The 25,711-nt window shown below is 46.0% G+C and overlaps 1 protein-coding gene across 3 annotated transcripts in view; it reads left to right on the top strand.

Annotated features, from left to right (window-relative positions):
- Window positions 1–25,711, top strand: part of TMEM229B (transmembrane protein 229B) — a 393,737-nt gene that overhangs the window by 210,585 nt on the left and 157,441 nt on the right. For 2 of the 3 annotated variants that reach the window (XR_013600854.1, XM_078659586.1), the window contains exon 3: window positions 2,779–2,920. Coding sequence is in view for 1 of the 3 variants with exons in the window: in XM_078659586.1 (XP_078515712.1) it covers window positions 2,779–2,906 (128 nt within the window). In the remaining 2 variants the exon portion in view is untranslated. Of the gene's footprint in view, window positions 1–2,778; window positions 2,921–25,711 lie in introns of those variants that run through there. The other variant, XM_078659585.1, reaches the window with a different exon arrangement.

The following is a 25,711-nucleotide window of genomic DNA, read 5'->3' as shown; positions in this document are numbered from 1 at the left end:
GTCCCTTCAGACTTTCATTTGAATGAGCCGGTAATCCTCAAGACATTTTTTCAAAATCCACAATCACCGGCTGAACGAGCGTTACACTCCTTGGACATCAGGAGATGTCTCAAGTTTTATCTTTCAAGAACAGCAACTGTACGCAAGACAGATCAGTTGTTTGTGGCCTATGGCAGACTGCACCAAGGCTGTGCAGTATCCAAACAGACTATCGCCAGATGGGTCTCGTCAACAATTGGACTCTGTCATCAACAGGCAGGAAGACCCTTACAGGCCTTACCAAGAGCGCATTCTACAAGGGCAGTTTCCTCTTCCACTGCTCTGTTTGCTGGTGTGCCTCTTCTGCAGATCTGCAACGTGGTCCAACAGACACACTTTTACGAGGCACTACTGTCTGGACTCGGCAAGTGATGCAGATGCTTCGGTGGGAAGAGCAGTTCTTCGCAATCTTTTCCAATAAGGTGATCCTTTGTTCTCCCGCCTCCTCTATGCTCTTTTAGACGCTTTACAATGTCTTTTGTATTTTATCTTTATGCATGTATACTATGATACATTTAGCGTCTATGAGCATTATGTTATGAGTACAGCTATCTATTCTGATTCAGGCATGTGAATCTATGAAAGACACCCCAAATACTGGAGAAGAACAATAGTTACTAACCTGTAATCTGTGGTTCTCCAGTATTGGTGTCTTTCATAGATTCACATGCAACCCGCCCACCTCCCCTCAGAGGCTCCCTCAGGCGATTATGTTGGTTCACTCCTATGTGAGAAAATCTGAGAGCCTGAGCCTCTGGGGAGAACATTCTGGTGGGTGCTGTCGCCTGATTGGCTGCAGTTTGGTCTATACAAAATGACTAGGATAGTCATGAGTGTGGGAGCTTTTTGCTCCTGCAGCTAGGGCTACTTTACTTCCTGGTTGATTATTACCAAGGTTTTTTGGTTATTACAGGCATATTATTGCTTTTTTATATACCGTGGGACTCCCACTCCGACGACGGGGAATGATTCAGTCATGTGAATCTATGAAAGACACCAATACTGGAGAACCACAGATTACAGGTAAGTAACTATTGTTCTTATTCCTGATTGTACTTCTCCCCATCCACCGTTTCAGTGTAGTGTGTCGAATGTTATGAAATCTGGAATAAGGATTGTAGGAAAGTCACTTTATTTTTACCTGAACTTTCTAAAAATATTAAATGCATTAATTTTGTTAATTACCTTGTTGTTATAGGGATATTACCCATTCAGGGTAAATCTGAGATAGCTAAGATTTCTAAAGAATACTTTGTTTCAACTTTGTAGGATGTGGAGATTGCCATGTTTCTGCTTTATTAGGCTGAAAATGCCCGAGTCTAAGCCCTTTTGTTTGCACAGGAGACAAATTCATTCTCTGGCAGTCCCTTCAATCCAGGGATCTTCCACAGGTACCTATCAGTAGCTCACATGCTGCCCTTTCAGCAGCTCTGACATGCTAACTGTCAGTAGGTTTGAGAATATCTCCAGCCGCCTGCAAAGCCGCACTTTAAAATTGTCTGCGCCCAATTCTATGAGGGAAGGTCAAAGTGCGGGCCAAAGCAGCCCAACTCCTTATGCAACAATGTCCTGCTTGTGCTCCTACATTCATAGTCGCAGGCATCACTATTTATATAAGAGCTAATGTGAATTTTCGCCTTCTTGTCTATTATTCCTTCCATCTTGCTTTTCCTCCTTTCTTTTGCACTCTCTTTTTTCTCCTCTCCTTTTCTTCTGCTTCTCCTGTTTTGTTCTCTCTGTTTCTACATTTCTTCTCTCCTTTTTTCATTTCGGTCTCTTCTCGGTTTTTTTATTGTCTTTGTGTCTCCTTTTTTTTCTTCATTTCCTACCTTTTCTCCCCTTTCTTTCTCAGTTTCCATTCCTTTTCTCCTCCTCGCCTTCTTTTCATCTTTCCTTCTCACATTTCCTTCTCTACAATTTTAATTTTCTCTTTTCCTTCTCTCCTTTCCTTCTCATATCATTTTCCTTTTCCCTTCCCTCCTTCTCTTTCCTTCGCCCTTTCATTTTCTCATTCTCTCTTGTTTGTGGACATCAACCTGGGACTTCATGACTATTAGCCACATAGTCAAAGTTTTTCAGACATTTGTCAAAATGAGGGTATGACAAATCGATCACTAAAGCGTTACATTACAAAGAGACTACATGCTCCAGCGAGACAATCACCTTGCAGAGGCGACTCATAAATAAGAGCAAAGGAACCCAACTTATCCTTGGGGAACCCACAGATAAATCTGTTGTGACCTCTTAACCATTAATGCTGTATGGTCTATGCAGTAGCACTTGGGTTCTCCAGGACCAACCTTTATGTTGCTTGACCTTCATGAACCCATATGTAATCCATACATAAAGCAGTAGCTCAGTATATTTTGTATTGATTAGAAGTAGCTTTCACTTCAGGAACGAATGGAGACTCCCGCTGAAAAATGGCTGTTTTGCCTTATGCTTTAGTTCTTCTGTGACAGTTTTAATTATGGAACAACAGCTCTTGTTAGGCATTTTATATTGATTTTGTCTGAACTTTATTGCTGAGTGTCTTAATTATGTGATTCATGTTAGCAATCTACTGATTTATTATAGGTATTAACTTTGAACCGTATTCCTTAATGCTTACATCATCTGCTTTTGTGCTGTTGCTTATTATCTGCTGTCTGTGCCTACGAGCAATGTGTTTCAAAGTTTCCACTGCACAAGTAAAATCTACATGAATTAAAAATAAGCACATCTCTTATTAACTCGTAGGAATCCAAGAAGTTATTTTGGCCAAACATCAATACTTTCATCTCAGGCAAGGAAGAGAGAAGCAATATTACCAAAACAGTACATGGCATCTCATCCAGCAACATAGAGGAACCACCAAACTCTTATAATCCAAGAAATTCTGGTAAGTGAGATTCAATAATTTTATTCTTCATTCGGACACATGGGTCAAAGAACAATATTAGGTGACAACATGAAATAAAAATAAGACGGGCCCATCGAGAAAGCAAAGGTCCAAACAGCTAATATCCTTTAGAAAAGGCCAGAAAGTTGCAGGAGGGGGCAGAGGGTCGGAGGTGAAAGACATAAAACACTTACCCACCAGATCTTCTTGGAATCCGCTAACTCATTTCCTAACATCCTGGTGTTTTACCATTCAGGATCTCGGTTAGTCCCTTTCGGAGAAATGCACTATGAGTCACACATAGTGGTACTTGAAGAATCAGCAACTCGATGATGAAACTGTAGGCGTGGTGCTGGCTACAGCTACCTCACAACCAAGGGTGAGAATCGTCCCCATCATTTTGTTACTGCTGTCTGCAGCCAAGAGAAATGAGGTTATATGCCAAAGAAATTAGTGAATATTGCTCACAATGGTGCCCTGGATTGTTAACGCTAGATAGAATTATCGAGAGACCTAGTGTTATAGACTTGTGTTACGATGTGGCGGTAACAAGTGATGTTGGCAAGGTGTAACAAGGTTGCATATTCCTTCTCTCTTCCTTTTATGTGGTATTGTAAAAAGCTGTATCAATGGGATATTGGCTCAGTAAAACAACAGGGGCGGGCAGGTGGATGAAACTGCACAGTTCAGGAGTAACAATGTGAAACTATTCAGGAAAAAAATCTTTCCTTTGATGAGTATCTCGATTCCCTAGTTCACGTCATAGCATGATCCAATCTCGACAGCACTTAACTACCCCTTACTAGTTGTATGTCCAAAGATTGAATGTGCACTTGATGTTTCATATATAACTATGTTGTACTCTATTGGCATGAGGCACGCTTTTCAGACACTTTTTACCCCAAAAATCAAGTGTCTGTTCTTGACGTTCCAGGTACCCCAAAGTAGTGTAGCAAGAACACCATCGGCACTAGTGCAAGCAAGGGACATTCTACCCAGAATGCTGGTTGAATACAACAATTGGGGTTCAATGAGCCTTTTAGGACCCTGGGTCCTGGTGCCAGTGTGCCTGCTGAACCAGTGCACCATTGATAGATACGTCCATGGTCGCTTGTCAGCGACAAGGTCCAAGCATGGTCTCTGCTACACCGCAGTTTCTTAAAATTTGAAGGTTGTAAGAAACAGGACATCGACTGGACTCTGGACAAGGTCTGCAACGAACAAGGTGATGGACCAAACCTGTTCACAAAATCATATTCATTTCAACACTGTGCTTCTCCCCAATTCTGCACTGAGAGATGTGTTTATTTACTATTTCATCAGGTAATTGGAGACTCTCAAATACATGGCAAAAATACCTTCAGTATGATGGGAAGCGCAGTACAGGGGAAATACCAACGGTCCACCGTTAAGACAAGCCTTAACTTTTTGTTGGTGAGTATCAGAGTAGTAGAGCAGGACAGAATCTCCAGTGCATTCTTATAGTTTTATGGGCGGTACTAGGAAAAGTCTTTAGAACCCTCTTTGTATTTATTCATATTTGCATCTGTGCCCCTTTAGCAAGACACCATGACTTTCAAATTCATATTCGGCAAATCTTTATGTATTTTAGTTCGGTGTTCATTGTAAAAATCTGTTAGAAGGTCTTTTGTGGGTTGTTGAAGAGTGGAGTGGTGACATGTTAATCACCCGCAATCTTCTGCAAAGGAATACAGTACATTATTTATAAAGCAATGTATTATATGGCGTTCTTTTTACAACGCGGTTATTACAAAGACGAGTTGTTAGTACGCAATACATTTACATCGCAAGTCATTAGAATGACCTGCTGTAGGGGGCGCGCAGGACTTAGTAATAGTATTATTTACTATTCCTACTCCAGTTTGCACATTAGTAGGGAATGTATGGGAATTCATTTCCAATACCTCAGCGCCCCCTACAGCAAGTCGTTCTAATGACTTGCCATGTAAATGCATTGCATACTAACAACGCGGTCTTGCGATATAATGACAGCGTTGTAACCGCTGTTCCCTCTGCGAAGGTGTGAGGGACACGTTTAGGTGGCTGTATGTTTTCTTTGACATTTATTTTTTGTCGCACATGTTCGCATTGAAAAAAAATAAAAATCAGCCAGTGCAACAGCTTGACAATGCAGGTTCTGGGTCCCGTGCTCCCCTAGTGATTGTGTTACTCAGTTCCATGCAGGGCATGCGACTTGAGGATACATCAGGAGCCGAAGGTCACCTGTCATGTGTCCCAAAGTGTTGCAGGGTTTCTGTACTCACACAGAACTGTGCACAGAGGAGTGGAACCTCGGCAAATTAGGGTGTCCCAAAACTTACCTTAGCAACCAACTCACCCCTTACCGAGCTAGCTACAGTGTCTCATTGGACATATCAAACACCCAATGTTTAGACAAACCAGAACATGAACTTACAGTACCTCAGGGTACGTGGGACTCATGAACACTCTTTCGTTATATTATCATTACAAACCAGAACATGGAGTAAAGAAGACACATGTGCATTTGAAATGTTTATTTACTAATGCCGTCTTCTCAGGCGCAGTATCTTTGATAATACAAGTATACTTATTATCAGTAGCAAAATTATCAGCATAGTTACTAAGACATAAAAAGCGAATGGTGACAGCATGTTAACATGCTGTAATGAATAAGAGTTAACAACACTTATAGCTCACCCTCCCTAACACATATATTATATTATTATCTAAGAAGGTCTCTTTGGGTTGTTTTAGGGCGGGCCCATACCTTAGTGTCCTAGCATGAAGGAATCACATCAGCATACACCAGCTCTCTCTGCATGTGCACCGCATCAAGTGTGTTAACAATTCTCGTGCAAAGCAATATCAATCCCGCCTCAAGCCCAAGTTGGCAAAGGCTGCACTTGTGTTATGACTATGAAGGCGTGGAGATCAGACCTCATAACAATTCCATATCGTGTTGCTCCTGAAACTTCAGCACTCTCCGTGCAGACATGGTTTATTAAACAAAACTGATATCAGAGCAATAACATATTATTCTCACATACACCACGGCAAACCACTAGGTTGAAAGCTAAGTCAACAATTAAGGGTCGTGTGCAGAAGTTGCAAGAAAGGAAAAATGGCGTTTAAATCTCAAATGTACCTATGCTAACTTAACACGATATAAGGATATATAGGAGCTATACAACACCCCCCCATGATCCGAGAACGGACTAAATAAGATAACAGAAGTGCCATCACATGAGAGCAGAATCCAATTATAAACGAGCATGAATAAAAATTCAATTATAAAAACTAATGCTAAAAAATAGTCCACAAGTATAATGTGGCTCAAGCCAATAGGCAAGCAAAAATAAAATGTCTTGACCAAAAGTCAATAAAATCAAGGAAATGCTATCAATCAGCATGTCATTTTGAGGCAGTGTCTATGATAAGACTGTATATGAAAAGTAAGCTGCAACAGCCTCCAGGAGGAAGTCACTGTCCTCATCCGAAAACAGTTCAGCCATCCAATTTAAAAGATGAAAGGAACATACGTGATCTTCCAGCACCGGATCCTCTATAACCATCAGAGGACAGCTCGGTGGGTTTTCAAGAAAACTTTGTTCCAAGAAATTTTGCGCTGCCGACAACACATCCCAGGGACCCATTAGTCCATGTGCCACCGCCAAGGCCATAATCCTTTCGTCAGAACAAACCAACTCGTGAGCAATGATAGGACTCATCAGTTGATCAAAATCGACGTCAGAAGATATTGGTCCGCAGAGACACAAATCAATGGCCCAATGGAAATCACAGGTCAGGCAGCGAAATACAGGCTGGACACAGGTGAAATAGGAGAACCGAAATGATAATCCAAACGCCGTGCTTAGAGTCGCCAACGGCAGTGTGCCATAATAATCAAGCATGCGGTTGCGAAACCGCGTCAGTAGCAGCCGAGCGTGGTCTTGCACAGGAAGGGCATCCATATTTAAAAAGGCAGAAAACCACCAATGCGCCAGCCGCTAATGCAAGTAAAAACGGGAACCCTCCAAATAAGGATGAAAAAATAGAATGGAAGAAGGCAGGGATGACTCCAAAAATCTTCCCAAAGGAAGTCACGAGACCACCGCTAACAACTTTAAAAAAAAGTGCTAGGCCCGTTGTGGAGGATGCGTTAAAGATAGAACGGACCATGGCTCCGAAATGCAAAGGCAAATCAGTGTTTAAAAGAGCCTGAACCTCCGTGCGGGTGTTAGCAATGTGAAGCACGAAAGTTTCACGGGCCGAGCTCAAGGCCACCTCTTTCTGGGACAATAGAGCTCTTATTCTAGCCATGCCGCTGAATTCTGCTCCCAAGGTCGGTATCTGTGGCCAAATGGAAGACTCCCTATGTTCACGTGTGGGAGGATAAAGAACATTTCTGCAGCAAATAACTCGCTCACTAACCGTTACTATGAAAGCTATACCTTTAATTAAACCACAGCAGTTTTCATTATTGAGCATTAAATAACTACCATTCTCTAACAATTTAAACGTGGGGATGATAGCAGGAACTGGCGTGCCCTGTAAAACGCAAGCCATATTCGGTCTGTCCCTGTTACATGAACCGTGTAACCGTATGTGTCTACACATTAAAGAATGATCTGGCGTCTCAGTACACTCATCCCCTGTTAGATAAACCCCTTGTTCATCCTTGAAACATCCGTAAGTGTATGGGAGTGACCAGACCTCATGAAGAAAACCGCTACCTAAGGGTTCAAAACGACCTATTGGCACATATTTCATACAATTTGAAAACTTATATAAAGCAAACGGCAGCGTTATTAAACCGTGGATAAGCCACGTAGCAGCAGCGGTCTCTGCCACAGAAAAAGGTAAAGATTCCAATCTTTCAATATGGAGCATAGAAAAGGAAGCATCACGCATTGAAAGCAAGCGTTGTTTGTCTGTCAAATTAAACGGTGCAAATAAAGAGGAAACGTCCATGTATCCCCAGGGAACTTTACCCATTTTTAGAGTCTGTAGTGTCCATGCAAACTGCATGATTGAACGTAATTGATTTTGACCATGGTATAATACAGACACTTCATCATGCACAATATCAACAACAGACGACACAATATTATCTAATGTGTAAATTCTAGAGGAAAGCACGTTAATGCTATTGTCAACCACTGCAAGCACTTTCTCAAGATTTGCCTGATCAATAGCCCTAAGGCGTGAAGCAGCCTCAATCTGTGAGAGTTTCCAAATTTCATTGTAAACACCATATAACCACCTTTTAGACCTGCCACTAGCTGGGCCCTCAATGAAATCATTCAAATCCACGTCTGCATTCAGTTTGGAAAGGTGATACTTAACCGCAGGCAAAGTTGAATGTTTCAGCCAAGCTTGACACAACTTGCCAACTGAGTAAGAGGTGACAGTATGACTCAAATCAAAACGGGGATCAGATCTAACAGTCTTAAAACCGTCAGTTATATGTAAAAATCTTTTGGCAAGAATCAGCACCACGGTGCCAAAGCAGCCAACCCTTGGGATTCATACTAGAAATGTTAAAGGAGGAATTCAGAAGCAGAGCCTGTATATCTCTAATGGACAATTTAGTAAAATTACTCCAATTCTCATATTCCTCCAACTCCGGGAAAGACGGGGTGTTTAACCTTTTAGATGGAGCCAATCCAAAGCACGTGGTCTGGGAAATGGTTTCATTTAAAAACCACATATGATTTGGGATGAGACATGCACGGTGCAAAGCCTCAGTACCTTGTACCTGCCAGGCCCTTGAGCCCCAAACTGATTTAAGGTCTATGGTATCCTTCCATAACTCATACCCTCCAGTAACTAATTGATCCAGGAAGGCCTTTGAATATAACAATTTTGTATTTGTAAGTCGAACCTTGGACAGTGGCTGTTTGTGAAATTTAAAATAAAAGGACTCGGGATTGGACTGATTAAAGTCAGTGAAATAAGTATACTTTTTAAGAAACGTTTCTGAACTCCCTTGTGTTGGTGCTGGGCAATGTTCCCACTGAGTAAAATTAACCGCATCCCTTCGGGAAGATGTCTTGTGTAAGAAGTGATTGCCATAATGTTGGTAACAGAACAATTCACCATAATTAGCAGATTCTAAATATAAATCCTCAGCATCAAAAGCAGCATAATATTGCAAATCAGAAAACAAACTTTCCACAGCATTAACATCCCAATCATCAGAACGAATGTTTTGTTTCACCACATCCCCCATATTAACTCTTAGTACATTAGGGACATTAACGACTTCCGTTGGACCATGTATCTGAAAACGAACTGCATCCCACGCGATTCCATCCAGAACAGGCCACGCTGTGATGTTAACCAAAGTCAAGTCTCTTTTTAATCTGTGTGTAGAATGTGAAGAGGAAAGTGGGGCCAAAGTTCCATTCAAATGAGTAATGCAAGTTCTCTCCTCGACATAGTGTCCATTCATAATGCGAAAAAAATAAAACACAAAACCAATTGACATAAAAAGGTGAACTGAAAAAAGGACCAGCCAAATGTATATCCAAGGAGGTATCAAAAAATGTTTTTTAAACAGGCTAGCATATACTGCAATTTTAGAGGGTTTTTTCGAGGCAAGGGAAGCAGAGTCAAATGAAAATCTGGATTCCGTGGCTAAACGAGCTTGCGTGTCAGGCATGGACAAATCAGTGGGGTATGTATAGTCTGTCTCATCAAGGTTAGTTCCTGGTAAATTATTCAATAATGGACTGGAAACAGCAGGTAATTCGATGGCCACCTCAGGTTCATTATTAGAAGCAGTGGGCATAATTGAATTTCTCACAATGGAAGGACAGGAAACAGCCGGTGTCATGCTAAGAAGAATCGGCCACTCTGTGTATCTTGACATTGTCAATAGAAATAAACCTGTTTTCCTTACGACCTGGAAGTGGTGGTAAAATGACTGTTCTTGTGCCCTTCACTCCAAGCACTGGGACCGGAGCTCGATAGGAGGGACCAAACTCTTTCTTGTTGTCGATCTTCTCTCGAACCAGTTCTCCAACTTGGGGTAGCCAGCCAACTACCGGGATCTGCAACGCATCATCCGATGTGGAGGGCAAATGTTCCTTTGCAAGAGTGTCTCTCGTCTTTTGTAGATTCTGTAAAACATTGCAATGTTCATCTGCGTCAAAGGAAGTGGCGCGAACCACCGAGTCTAGACCGTCAAGGTCAGGGACGAACATCTTGATGCCAAAGAGCATTTCGTATGGGGTCCGCCCACCCAGAGACCTTCTAGGGAGATTATTAAGAGCACGCTGCACACCATAGAGGTGAGCCAGCCAGTTTCTGCCAGTGCCTATAACTCGGGCTGTCAAAGATTGCTTTAAATCACGGTTCATTCGTTCAACTACACTATTACCCTCGGGTCTGTAGGGTGACGAAAACTTGACTTGGACCCCCATCGAAGTCATGGCATCCTTATACGCCTTAGAGGCGAAAGCCGGACCCTGATCCGAATGGAAGGTACCACAGGCAAAAATCCCTATAAAGATACGCAAATCTCTGATGACAGTCCGGGAATCAGCGCTGCGATGTGGCCATACCCACACAAAGCGTGTGCATGAGTCAACTGCTACTAAGATGTATTTATACGCAGTATCAGATGAAAATGGACCGCAGTGATCTAAATAAACACAGCCTAGTGGTTTATTAGAAATGTACAACTGAGTCTGAGGCGGACGCGTAGCAGTTGAAGGTGTAATCTGCTGGCATATGTCACACAGAAGGACATAATCACGCGTCTGTTTGTACAGTCCCCGCCACCAGAAACGTAATTGTAACCAATTGTAACCTCGTATAAACCGCTGCAAAAGTTTTTCCCCAGCGTTCACAGTCAGCAAGTTCAGGAGTAATATCCTTCGGTAGAGTAATCGTTAACATTCTATGTTTATCAGCAGGAGTAGAATTCGGAAAAACCGCCTCCAGTTGATCAAACTTCTCTGCTAGCCAGAATGGGAAGTCATCGTTGTCAACAGGACGCGCACCAAAAACCGAATTAACCATCACTGGATTGAGACGCATTCCGCCTCGTTCCATGGGAGCGGCCGCACCCCCCTGGGGACCACCAGGAAGATGTCGACCGATGTATTGCACTAAAGCACGAATCACGGAAATGGAAACTACATGTAGCCCGCGAATTTCTGCCAGGGTACAAGCCCCGTGATTCGGGTGCGGGGTAAAGCCACCCAATGCAGGCCAATTCGTACCTGGAATCGAGAGTGGACCTAACCTCGCACGGGACAAAGAGTGGGGGAGGGCGCCATCAAACCAAACTCGATGCTGCCAATGATCAATAGGTATTTCCAATGCCCTGTATGGCGTATATTCAGCCGGGACATCCGAGGCGGTGTAGGAGTGGAACAAACCAGAATTAGCGTCCACAGCCGGAAACGAAACCCAAGAGTAAAACAACTCGTAAGGAAACGCCGGATCCGCACAAACCACGAAAATCACAGCCATCCCATCTACTGGGACCTGGTACGTCTGAAGATGGTTGCGTACCGCTACGCGACTATGCTGCGCAATAGCCACCGCTGCCGCCATTACAGAATCGGAAACAAGAAAACACAAAGAATACTTTGTAGCATAACTGGGTAGTAATTCAAAGAAACCGTTTAAGTAAGAATCAAGCTTGAATAAAGACCTATTACAAAAAATAGGTAGGTTTCACCAACACCCCGTTTTCCGGAAACGGATGTGAAGGGGTTAAGGCATGAATGATAAACTACTCGAGTGTCATGATATAAGACCACCGAAAACGTTGGGCGCCATGTTGCAGGGTTTCTGTACTCACACAGAACTGTGCACAGAGGAGTGGAACCTCGGCAAATTAGGGTGTCCCAAAACTTACCTTAGCAACCAACTCACCCCTTACCGAGCTAGCTACAGTGTCTCATTGGACATATCAAACACCCAATGTTTAGACAAACCAGAACATGAACTTACAGTACCTCAGGGTACGTGGGACTCATGAACACTCTTTCGTTATATTATCATTACAAACCAGAACATGGAGTAAAGAAGACACATGTGCATTTGAAATGTTTATTTACTAATGCCGTCTTCTCAGGCGCAGTATCTTTGATAATACAAGTATACTTATTATCAGTAGCAAAATTATCAGCATAGTTACTAAGACATAAAAAGCGAATGGTGACAGCATGTTAACATGCTGTAATGAATAAGAGTTAACAACACTTATATCTCACCCTCCCTAACACATATATTATATTATTATCTAAGAAGGTCTCTTTGGGTTGTTTTAGGGCGGGCCCATACCTTAGTGTCCTAGCATGAAGGAATCACATCAGCATACACCAGCTCTCTCTGCATGTGCACCGCATCAAGTGTGTTAACAATTCTCGTGCAAAGCAATATCAATCCCGCCTCAAGCCCAAGTTGGCAAAGGCTGCACTTGTGTTATGACTATGAAGGCGTGGAGATCAGACCTCATAACAATTCCATATTGTGTTGCTCCTGAAACTTCAGCACTCTCCGTGCAGACATGGTTTATTAAACAAAACTGATATCAGAGCAATAACATATTATTCTCACATACACCACGGCAAACCACTAGGTTGAAAGCTAAGTCAACAATTAAGGGTCGTGTGCAGAAGTTGCAAGAAAGGAAAAATGGCGTTTAAATCTCAAATGTACCTATGCTAACTTAACACGATATAAGGATATATAGGAGCTATACAACAAAAGACAGAAGTAATTTGGTAGCTCATCACTCGCTGATGTGAGGAAGAAACCTCGCCTGTCAGCGCCTTCCTCTGCCCTGATTAATGGAGCGCCTGTTTGGAGAGTGCAACACTCATCACAAAAGACTTGTGCTCAGCAAGTCTTGGGCTGATAGATTCAGCCGGAGCCAGCATGTCAGCTAAGGGCACTTCCTTCATGGAGACGGAGATCCCAGACTGCCGTTCATCACTCAAGCGCTCAATACTATCCGAATATTGACAAATAACGATTTGTTTGGCATCTTACTCGGTGTATTCACGTTTCATAGGCTTGATTGCTCTCTTTGGAAAAATATTAAATGTCCTGTTTCAAATACTACCCAGAGGATTTAGGGAGGCAAGTAATGACCTATCTTAAATGGTGTGATCTTTTTAACTTGCATATTTCGGTACTTATTCCTGGCAAAGATGAGTGTGGTGATGACTGTGTTAGGGTTAGTGATCCTGAGCCAAGACATTTACTGACCTGCCCTGGTCTGCTGCAGGCAAACCCCTAGTCCTTTTTGCTAACAATGTCTCAAGCGAGCGCCTCAGAATTGTACGCTGGCATAATTCAGGCTGAAACCTAAGCCACATAAAATTAGGATGTTCATCAGCTTTCATGAACAATATAGCACTACTGAGCAGGGTCGCTGTACCGTTCAAAGAGACAGAACTAGCACTTCTCATCTGGGTTGCTGCATGTATTATTTGGACAAACCATTCTCATCAGGCTGCTTTACTTTTTAATGGGACAAATCCAGAAATTCTTGTCAGGACTGCTTCACTTTTTAACAAGACAGGAGAAGGGCTTATTAGCACTATTACTTTACCCTTTATAGGGAAAAAAACTGGCACTTTTCAGGAGGAATGCTTTACTTTTTAAAGGTACAAGACAGGCGCTTCTCAGGAGGAATGCTTTACTTTTTAAAGGGACAAGAAAGGCACTTCTCAGGAGGAATGCTTTACTTTTTAAAGTGACAAGACAGGCACCTTTCAGGAGGACTGCTTTACATTTTAATGGGACAAGACTTGCACTTCTCACGAGGCAATGCCTCTAGATAAGGAGGGCAGACGCCTGGACAATGCGGGCAAGAGGTTTTCTTCCATGTCCAGACTTAAGAGCGGCTAACGCTTTAGCGATTCTTGGTCGTTATGATCACCAGATGTGGTGCGATCTTTCCCCATATCTGGACCAATTGCCTGAAGATGCGTGAAAAGAGGCTAAGAGAATCCTTCAGGAGGGTGATGTAACATTGGCTGAAGTGATTGTGCAATGGACATTGCAACTACGGCGTTCCGCTCTCTGGCGGGCGCTGCTGTCCTTCAGCCTCAAAGCTGGCTGCCGACTACATGGTTCCGTCCGGAGGTCCAGAACAATATCCCTGATCTTCCCTTTGATGGGGAAGCGCTCTTTGGAAAACATATGGATTATGCGCTCCAGGACACCAAAAAAGACACGGAGACAGCAAAATCCTTAGAGACTCTGCAGTACCGCAAGTTCCCCTTCCGTGGAGCCAGGGAGAGGTAATGCCTCATATAGAGGAGGGTACTAGCAACAATGGTATTCCTCATATGCATCGAATTCACAATCTTACTGGCCGAGTTATAACCAGTGGCAAAATCAATCCTCTTCTTTCTCTCGGTCGTCTAACAGAGGAAGACAAGGACGCCTGGGGAGGGACTCCTCGAGACGTCAATAGCGGCTTGCTAGTTCTTCCTACTGTCCCTTCTCCTTCTGTGACATCAGTGGGAGGCAGAATATCACATTACCTCCACAACTGGCAATGAAAAACATCGGACCGTTGGGTGCTGAAGATCATTCAATGCGGCCATACACTGGAGTTTGTCCAAGCACATCTTCCAAGCCCCCTCGTGCCACTGTATCAAAACATCTCCGTCTTCTACAGTTGGAGGTCCATCAAATGCTCCTCAAAGGAGCGATAGAACCGGTCCCTATCTCTCAGCGGGGAGAAGGTTTCTACTCCCGGTTCTTCCTGGTCCGGAAGACTTTTGAAAAGTGGCGCCCTATTCCTAGATCTGAGGGAGCTCAACACCTATCTCATCAAGTAATCATTTCGAATGGTTTCTCTACAGGACATCCTTCGTCTTCTCAACTCAGGGGAATACATGGCCACATTGGTTTTAGAGGACGCTTATTTTCACGTACCCATAGATCTGAAAAAAACAGGTTAGTATTAGACTCCTTACCTTAGAATATCCCCAGACGTCAGTCTGGATCCGGAAACTTTTGCGTAGCAGTACCCCTGCGCGTCGCTAGGCGTCGTCTGCGGCTCCGCGTCCGTCGTCTGCGCCGGGATGACGTCGCCAAAGTACTTAGATGCCGTCCTTGCGCGCTGACGTCAGTTCTTCTTTTTTCCGCTCCAGCAAGCGCCGATCCGGAAAAAGTGGTACCCTTTAGTAATTTTTTTACTAAACTTTTTTGATCCTTTTTGATCTGTTTTTCGAGTCGAACGACTCCATCGGTGCCGGTAGGGATGTCCGGATTCAAACCCTGTGCCGACTGCAACCGACTGATGTCGGTTACCGACCCCCATCGCCGGTGCCTGTATTACTTAGGGGCCGACCACGATGACAAGTCGTGCCCGACTGCCGGGCCTTGACGACGAAAGCTAGGCGGGAGCGGTCCCGTAAGCGCCTCAAGCTACGGCAGTCGGCCTGTGCCACTCGAGGTCCCGGTCCAGGAGGAGGTCGAGGGACCGGTCGCGGGGCCAGAGTCATCACACCTCAGCGAGTCACCACCACTCGTCGGGCTCAGGTAAGAGGCACAAGAAGTCGAAGAAGCGACACCGCTCTTCTGACTCCCCCCGACGCTCCCGCGACGCGGCCGGGTGTTCGAGTGACTCCACCCACGTGGTTCCGCCGGGGCCGCAGGCGTCGCGCCTGCTCCATACCCACCGGTCCCTGGGCAGAACGTGATGCTGGAGGAGATCGATGCCTTCCTCATGGCCATGAGGTCGCTCACTCCTCCGTTGGTTTCCGCGGCGCCTTCGGGCCCCGCGGTCCCGACTGGGAGCCCAAGCGAGCCGGGTGCTTCGGCCCCGGCGCCGTCGGCGACTTCGGTCCCGACGCCGCAAGGCCCCGCCGGATCCGGGTCACCACTGGTCGACCTAACAACCCCTCCGCCGGCGTCAACTCCTAGGGTGTCGTCCCCGGACGACGTCGTCCCCGATCCCCCCCTCGATCCGATTCCGGCATCGGACCGGCGCATTCGGCGCCGAGAGAAGAACACTACTTGTATGATCCGGCCCCATCATTTGCACCCGAGTACCAGGAGATGGAGGACGAGGCGGATTGGGAGGGGTCTGAGGACCCTCTGGCATGGGAGTGCCAGTCTTTTCAGGACAGGGCAGGTGAACTAGGGGAGGCCAGTGGTTTGGACACTTCGCCAGACACTGGATTTGTCTCCCCTCCTACCGTGGCTAAGGAGGAGGGGGCTGACTACAGTGTGGTGTTGACGAGGGCAGCCAAGGCCTTGTCTCTTGAGCACCCCGTCGCGGTCGTGAGGACTAACCTCCTCACTGAGGTCCTCAAACCGTAGGCAAGCTCTTCGGAGCCTCTACTGCCGTTCAATGAGGCCTTAACTGACGTTCTGTTGGGCACTTTGTCCAGGCCTGCTACAGGTCCCCCTGTAGATAGGAATGTGGCCAGATGCCACCACCTGGCCCCGGGCGACCCTTGTTTCCAGTCCACCCAGCCCACCCCTGAGAGCCTGGTTATCCAGGCCTCCAATTCCCAGACCGCATTCCTGACAGCTCCCCCTGATCGGGAATCCAAAAGGTATGAATGGTGCGGAAAAAACATGTTCTCCTCACTTAGTTTGGGGTTGCGGTCAGTCAACACTGCTTGCCTTTTGGGCAGTTATGCCCACTCTCTGTGGGACACGGTCGCAGACATGCTGCCACAATGCCCGGAGGAGGCCCGGGTTAAACTCACCGGTCCTAGGATGCTTGTTTCCAGTCCAGGGAGGACCTGGCCTGTCAGTTCAGCTGGACGGTTCCCATTGGGTGCAGGGTCAAGGCTGATTTGCATATGGCTGGGTCCAAACTGGAATGGCACGGTGAGCAAAAAAACATTGGATTTAGGCTCAGATCTCTGTACTGGGGTGAATGTATGACATTGTTCTACATTCTGTCTGTGAGAAGTTGACCTGGTATATGATGTTCACTATTCTAGTGAGCACCTTGCACCAGTCCAAACAACCCTTATTGTGATGGTTGTAAAGTCAAGCTTATAGACCAGCTATCCTATGGGTAGCATGGACAAAAGCAGTCTTAGGCTAAACTCAAGAGGGCATGTGAAGCCAGCCGTTTTACCATATGCAAACCTTTTAATATCAAATGAAAGGACACCACACAGGTTATATATTCAAAATATATATGTATTTATTTCTAAATAAATCCCCTTAACTCTTTATGAGCACAGGAGCACAAGCGTATAACAAGTAACTTAATATAACATAAAAAAGTTGCACAAATATGGATAGGCCCTGGTCGCCCGTAAAACCATATACTAAAATAGTGGTATAAGAACCACGTCACGAACAATGGTAAAGCCTAGGGCCTTGGGAATCGCTGGGGCTACACTGGACTAACAGTAGTTAGGACGTAGGAGGCCCACAGGATGCGGGTGCAGTGTCTAAATGCACACGCGTGCACCAATAGAAGTCAATGGGTGCGTAAAGTTAGAAAGTTGCAGATTTGGAAGTCTTCCGACTGGACTAGAACTTAACCACTTAAAACTAGGACACTAGGGATGTAAATCTCTACAGGAGCACCGCAGTACTCGCGTTACCTCACCCACAGGAAGCGGGTGCATAGGTGTCAAAGTGTGTCGGGGTTCGTCGTGGAGTTCTATGGAGCCTTCGAGAAAAGATGCTGCAGGCGACCAGGAGAGAAGAGTCCGGTTGGATCCAAGGGCGGATCGAAGATGAAGAGTACCTGAAAGCAGAGGGGACAGGGTCTGGGTCACTAGCCAGTGACCAGGAAAGAACCAGGAAGGAACCAGGCGATGTCGGATTGCGATCAGGTGATGTCGTGAAGCTTGTCTCCACTGCCACGTGGACCAGGAGGTGTCGACGATGACCAGGTGGTGGACACAGACTGTCCCACAAAGGCTCTCTCTGTCGGCGGTGTCGGATCTCGATTCGGAGTCAACAGGCCTTGGCAAATGCAACCCACGCAGGAATCGAAGATGGCTTCTGGATCAGACCAGCAAGGTCTGATGGGCTGCTCCTTTTCAGGGGAGCAAGGGCCTATCTGGAGCAACCAGACCAGCAGTGTAAATCAAAAGGTTCGTCATCACAGAAGCCACTAGCCAACGGGCAAGTGACTGGACAGACACGTCAAGCAGGAAAATGCAAAAGGGCCCCACGCAGCACTCGGTGAGTGTGGAGAGGTGATCTTCGGTGCAAAGGATGCTCGGGGCTGGGGCTTCTCAATCCCCAATGCACAGCTTCGAGGGTGCCTCAGGAGCTGCACAGAAAGCACTTTGCTGGCTTTCCAAGATGGCCGGTCTCACGTCACCTCCACGGGTCTCAGCTTTGCTGTGGATGTGGATCGGGCTGTTGGATGTCTGGAAGTCCGTTCTTGTCAGGCTCTGTCGTTCGAGCTCCGGCGGGAGCAACGATAACGCAAACCATTGAGCGCTTGATGGTGCCTGCTGGCACAGGGTGGTCACTCCTTGACCACAAGGGAGATTCTTCAGTCTTCTACGTCTAATAGGATGTCGAAGGGTCCAGAGTTTTGTATCAGAGTTGCAGTCAGGATTATCTAAAGTCTAAGGACGCAGCTCCTAGCTTTATTCCAAATCAAGGGGCTGGATTACCGGCTAGGTCCCTCCTATGGGTGGGACCCAGGAAGAGGGTGGTTACACCCCTTTCCCTTTGTCCAGTTTTGCGCCAGAGTTGGGGCTAGAGTGCCCCAGCACCGGTTTGAACTGGCCTATGCATGGGACACCTTGTGTGCCCCAGGCAATGTCTAGTTTCATCCGGCCCTCCCTACCCCAATCCACTATCTCTTGTCTGGGGTGGTGCTAGCACCTCCCTGTGACAGGAAACCTATTGTCCAGGCTTCCCCTGCCGGAGTTTCGTCCAGCAGCAGGAGGCCAGACTTGTGTCTGTGGCATCAGCATCCATTTTGTGATGCTGAGGCTCTGGTTAACTTTAACCAGGATTAAGGAAAGTAACATGTCTTCTCCCTCTAGAAGGGTGGAATGCTACCCTCGTCGCCAGAATTGGCAAGGGGGTAGTATTCCAAAGCGTATGACACCTTACACGACATGTTTTGATAAAGCCAAACCAAAGATAGCATCTAACCGCGAGGATTATAATGCACTTAAGAGTATATGGTTTGGCAATATCCTGGAACAGCTATAAGGACATGGTTCCGAAAGCTGCAGACAGGCTCAGCTCATGCTAGAGCACCATCTCACATAAAACCAAGCACTCTGCCTTCTGGATTGTTAAGGCCTGCCATAGGAGTGACTTATAGGTGTGTATGTGTCCAGATTATAAGGTTAGACATAGGTATACTATATCTAAGCAAGGGGTGATTACACGACCTTGCCCCAGCTGAGTGATCAGCCAGTTGTGTCAGGTTGGATGGCCTTCCAGGGGTGGCAAAATATATGCTGCAGCCCCTGGTAGGCCTTGGGTGCCCTGGGTACCCATAGTACACTATACAGGGGCTGATAAGGTGACCCAATATCCAATTAGTTATGTACCTAGGGTACATGGAGTCCATTTTACAGAGAGAGCAGATAGCCTGGGACCCTGATTAGCAGGATCCCAGGCCAACTAAGTCGAAAACCAGCTAAACACAAGGCAAACAAAATCTGGCGTAACCATAGTCAGGTATCCATCTTCCTACACTGACCTCCTGCTGCTGGACGAAACTCCGGCAGGGGAGGCCGGGATAATAGGTTTCCTGTCCAGGGAAGTGCCAGCACCATACCAGACAGGCTTTAGTGTATTGCGGCAGAGTGGGTTGCATTCAGTGAATGCTTTTGAGACACTGCCTGTGGCACACAAGGTGCTCCATGCATTTCCCAGTTCAAACCGGTTGCTGGGGCACTCAGCCCCAGCTCTGGCACGAAACTGGACAAAGGGGAAGGGGTGTAACCACCCCCTTCCCAGGTCCTCCCATAGGTGGGACCTTAAAGTTAGTCCAACACCTAAACTTAGTATAAGTATAGGAACCCAGTCCCTAGGACTTTAGATTACCCTGGACGAAACTCTGAAACAGTCAACTTGGACCTTCGACATTCCATATCGACTGTAAGACAGAATAAATCTCCCTTGGGGTCAAGGAGTGACCCCCCTGTTCAAACAGGCATCTAGGAGCATCTTGCCGTTCTGCATTTTTTAGGCTCCCGCCGGATCCTGAAGAATCTGTGACACAGGACATGGACTTCCAGACATCTCCGAGGCTGACACGAATCCCCAGCAGAGCTGAGACCTGTAGCTATCAAGAGAGACGTGGGACCGGAACTCCTGGACATCCTGCAATTTTGCAACTGCACCTACTTCCCGAAGTTTCCCGGAGTTATGCCTCGGGCTATTTGTTGCCCTTGCCCCGAGCACCTTTTGCACTGAAGCGGAGAGGCCTGCACTCCATGAGTGTTCGCTGAGTCCCTTTTCTTCACTGCAGCTTGAGGCTCCTTTGCAATCTATAGTCTGTTGGCTAGTGGCTCCCCACGAAGGACAATCCTTTGTTTCTTGGACTTTCCTGGTTGCTCCAGATGTGCCCTGACTCCCCTTCAAAGGGTGAGTCCCTCAGACCTTGCTGGTCTGCACCAAAGTCAATCTTGTCTACTTGCGTGGGTTGCTGTTGCCAAGGCTTGTTGGGTCCGATCCGGATACCGACGCTGCAGCCCTCGACATCTGACATGGGAAAGCTTGAATCCAACTCGTGGTCATTGTCAATGCCTCCTGGTCCTCATGGCTGAAGAGTCAAGCTTCACCTACTTCACTTTAAAGCACCCGACATCGGCTGGCATCTTCCTGAAGCCATCCTGGTCACTGGCTAGTGACCCAGACTCTGTCCCCTCTGCTTTCAGGTTCTTCAGATCTCAGATCCACTCTTGGATCCACCCGGACACTTTTCCTCTGGTAGCCTGCAGCACTTCTTCGCAGCTCTCCACTGGAATCGACGACGAAACCCGACACCATAAGACACCTATGCACCCGGCTTCCCTGGGTGAGGTAACACGAGTAGTCCGGTGCTCCCGTGGATCTTGACTCTCGAAGTGTCAAAGTCTAAAAGGTCTCCATCGTAGTTCACTCCCAAGTGCTCCTAATCTTTAAAATTGAAACCTGTATTTCCTCCATATAAGTCAATGGTGATTCACGGCTGTGTTTAGACACTGCACACGTACACCGTGGGTCCCCTGCATCCTTATCTTGGGTGGTTGCTGGTTGCCCCAGCGGTTCTACAGGCCCTAGGCCTCACTTCTATCCCTCACGTGGTTCTTATACCACTTTTTTAGTATATGGTTTATGAGGCCTCTATGGCAAAATTTATACTGTGCTATTTACTGTGTGCTATTTAAAGTTCTTGTATTGTACTTTTGCCTTTAGCCTCATAAAGAGACTATAGGGTTGTGTTTAGAATAAATACATATATATTTGATATATACCTTGTGTGGTGTACTTTCATTTGATCATTCAAGAGATTATAGCCTTGTAAAACAAGCTGCTTTACATTCCTTCAAGACTTAGCCTGAAGGCTGCTTTCCACAGCTACCACTAGGATAGCTTTCTATAAAGGTGGTCTTAAACCTACCATCAATAGGGGTTGTTTTGGCTGGTGCAAGGTGCCGACTAGAATAGTGGACATCATATGCCAGGCCAACTTTTCACACCACTCTTCGAGCGGTCTGACCCTACCCCAGACTCTGTGGTAACTTTAGCAGCAAAGAAGCACCATGCTACCACTTCTGCCTCTTCAGTTCCACCGGATAAAGAGAGCAAGAAATTAGATTCGATAGGCCACAAAATATGTGGTACTGCGGCCACTTCCATGAAAGCAGCAAGTGCAACTGCTCTTTTAGGATGCTACGATAGGACATCATGGTAATCGGTACAGAAGTTTGCCAATGATCTACCCAAAGATAAACAAGAAGGTTTTCTGGAGGTAGTTAACGAATGTTTGATGGTACCAAAGCAGGCTATTGGTGCAGCGGCTGATTCCTCCCTTCTGGCAGCTTATCAATACTGGTTGTGACTCATCATTGTGGTATTTAGCATACCTCTGTTTAGAAACAAATCATCCCTGAGCTCCTCCCTCTCAGTGAGGGGGTTGTAGCCAGTGCCGGGTCTAGGAATCCCGGTACGAGGAGAATCCCAATGATGAAGCATGCCACCTTTGGTGGGTGAGGGATTTCGTCCTAAAAAAGAACATCCCAGGGTTTGGTTTGATGCCTTCTCTGATAACCTCTCTAGTTTTTGTTAAATGTGTAGACCCGAGGGTTCTATTTTCTGTGATTTGAGCTAATCAATACTGCTATGGTGTGGCCCTTTGTAGGCATGAGTGGCTTCATCTCATATCTTTAAAACCGGAGTCGCAGCAATGTATCATTAATCTGCCTTTCTCTGGTTGTACTTCATTCAGCAGCCACAGAGATGATGAAATGGCCAGCATGAAAACCCAATGGGCACACTTAAGGCGGTCAGTCTGTAGAGACCTAAGGAACAGCTCAAACCATTCCACCCTTACCAGAGGAGATATTATTATCAGAGTGTTCAAACCCCTTCCTGGTATCAGGGACGACAACAACAGTAGCAACAATAGAGTCCCTACACCCAACAGAGTAGACCCCCTAGAGGAAGTGCCTCACAGCAACCAGAACAATTGTGGAAATCCTACCACAGGCACTAACCCCTAAACTGTTTTTTCCCCCTCTACCAATACCCAATCTAGTGGGAGGAAGTATTTCACATTTCCTGGCAGAGTGGCAACAAATACTAAAGGATGCCTGGGTACTGAATACTGTTCGCAGTGGACACTGTCTCAAGTTCATAAGTCCTCCTCCTATTGTACCACCAAAGTCATCCAATCACCATCTGAAAATGTTAAGATCGGGATTCAACATCTTACTTCAGAAACATGCGGTGGAAGACGTTCCTCACCACCAACAGGGAACAGGCATTTATTCATGATACTTTCTGGTACATCAAAAGGACAAGAACGAATTCAGTCCCATACTTGACCTCAAATGCGCCAACAAATGGATTTGTGTGGAAAATTTCAGGCTGCTGTACTTACATCAAATCTATCCCCAACTCCACCAAAGGGATTTGCTTTGCTCCATCACCCCCCAGGATGCTTTTTTTCACATCCCTGTGGCACAAAAACATCGGAAATTCCTAAGGTTTGTTGTGGGACTGGACCATTACCAATTTGGTCTCAAGTCAACACCCAGAACCTTCTTGTAGTCGAAGCTGTCCATCTCAGGAAACATAGCATCTTTGTCTATCCCTGTTTAGACGATTGGCTAATAAAGGCGTCAACTTTTCAGGAACCACAGCTCCATTTCAACTGGGCATGTGATCTCCCTTTACGATTGGGGCTTCAGGTCAACAACAGCAAATCACAACTAATCCCTGTTCAGACATTGCATTATCTAGGATTATCCAGTATTATAGGTGTCTTTCATAGATTCACATGCCTGAATCATTCCCCGTCGTCAAGATGGGAGTCCCCGGTACATAAAAAAGTAATGTCCCATAGACATACAGAGAATAGTAGGTTATAAGGCCTCACTTTTGTAAGATATCCAGGTCATTTTGTAAAAAGGACCAAACTCTAGAAAAGAGCCAATCAGCTGTCACCTCCCTCTAGAACCTTCCTGGCAGGAGCCTCAGTCCCTCAGATTTTCTACCGCACGTTGTGCTAAGGGAGTCTCCCCTGAACTCTGCTCAGGTTTGTTGCTTTACAGCATTTTCAGCAGTTTTAGGATATTGTTTCCTGTTTTTCTCCTCAGAAGGATAGTTAATATGGCTGATGCTCCAAAGAAGGGTCTCTTTAGAGCTTGTACCTCTTGTGGATTAAAGAGGTTACACATTGATGACCAACATAAGGACTGCCTGTACTGTCTATACCCAGATCACGTGGCTAAGGACTGTAAGGTATGTAGAACCTTTTCTACTAAGACTCTAAAAGACCGAGAGGGACGCCTTTTGATCTGGCTCCAAAGGTTTAAGGATAGAGACAATCTGGATTCCTCTGAGGAAAGTGAGGGTTCTTCAATCTCCTCAAAATTGTCTCTCAAAAGACCTAGGGTCTGGTCCCTTGGATACTCCTCAAAAGAAGACAGCTAAAAAGTCTTCAGAGGTCAAGGCAAAAACAGCTTCAGAAAAGGAGGTTCACACCTTTAAGAAGACACCGTCGACGATGGGAACATCTATACCGTCACCGATGACGACGGCTGTCTTCGCTATTCCGTCGACGATCTCACCGTCGACGGGGCCCGTCGACGGTGATTGATTCTGGCTTTCAGTCAGCTTCGGTGAGTCTGAAGATTACCAGAAAGACGCTAACGCCAGAGCTAACTTCCCCTAGCTGTGTGCAGCTATTACCACCAGCACGTCTACTTCAGGATGAAGATTCTGAACATGGGGATATGTTCCAATTGGCGACTAGCCCGTCAGAGCTAAATGTTAAGTGCCAAAGCTCGGATGAGGAGGAAGTTGAGGAACAGGTGGTCCGTGTGCCACCTACACCTATGGTCTGCCTGCCAGCTTCCCTGGTTACAGATCTAAGATACCTTATAGAAGACTACAAGCAGAGATTCCCGGAATCTCCAGCACATCAAGCTCCCGCAACGGCTCCATCGCCGAGACCAAGACCCCCGCCCCTAATCATTCAGAAGGAACGGGTGGATATGCCATGTCCTCAATCTTCGGAGGGTGAAGAAGAGGAAGAAGAGCAGGAGGAATAGCAAGAGGAAGGGGAGCTGCAGGATGATCGATCCGTCAATAATTACTGGGAGGATTATGTCACAGCTTCACCAGCATCTCCAGAACCTGCTTCATCAAATTCGCCACCATTTGATATAGGTGGTTTCCATAATGTGGTGGAAAGAGCCGCTAAACAGTTCCAGATTACAATGGAGTCTCAGGAACAGGAATGTTTCCTGTATGATTTTCAGGAGCCATTAAAGAAATCAACAAGAACAATTCCTATGATTGATTATCTATGGAAGCAGGGGGAACAGATCATGCATAACCCCGCCTCAGTTTCACCTGTAATCCCTAGATTAGACAAAAAATACAAAGCTCCAAATTCGGCACCGGCCTGTCTGACAGGTCATCCTAAACCGGATTCTGTGGTGACATTGGCAGCCCAGAAAAATTCTAGAAACCCTTCTATATCGGCTCCTCCGGATAAGGACGGAAGAAAGCTGGACAACATAGGAAAGCGGTTTTCAACAATGTCGGCAATGACTGTCAAGGCTGCAAATGCCTTAGCGCTTCTTGGGCGCTATAATAGACAGCTGTGGGCAGACATAGCCCCATACCTGTCTGAATTACCTGACACATCCAAAGAAGAGGTGAAGAAAATACTCATGGAAGGGGAAACATCAGCATCAGAGATCATAGACTGTGCTATGGATGTTGCGATGACAGGATTTCGACAGCTGGCTGGTGCAGCTGTTTTAAGACGTCAAGGATGGTTAAAAGCGACCTCATTCCGTCCAGAAGTGCAAACAAAGATTTTGGACATGCCATATGATGGCCAGCTACTATTTGGCCCCAAAATTGATGAGGCATTACAAAGCATAAAAAAGAATACGGACACTGCAAGGGCCTTAGGCACACTTCAGTATAAAAATCAGTCCTTTCGAGGATATAGAGGAAGAGTACAATCTTCCTACAAGGGAGGTTTTCAGTACAGATCCTCTTATTCGTCCAATCAGAATAGGCCGCAGTATCAACAATGCCAGCAACAACAAGGCCAACAGTCCTCGTACGGAAAGTCGTCCTTTCGAGGCAGAGGACAGAGAAGAGGCAACGGGCGAA

The sequence above is a fragment of the Lissotriton helveticus genome, chromosome 9, assembly GCF_964261635.1.
Source record: "Lissotriton helveticus chromosome 9, aLisHel1.1, whole genome shotgun sequence".
NCBI lineage: Eukaryota > Metazoa > Chordata > Amphibia > Caudata > Salamandridae > Lissotriton > Lissotriton helveticus.
The sequence above is the reverse complement of the archived record's forward strand: the minus strand, read 5'-3'. Positions and strand labels throughout refer to the sequence as shown.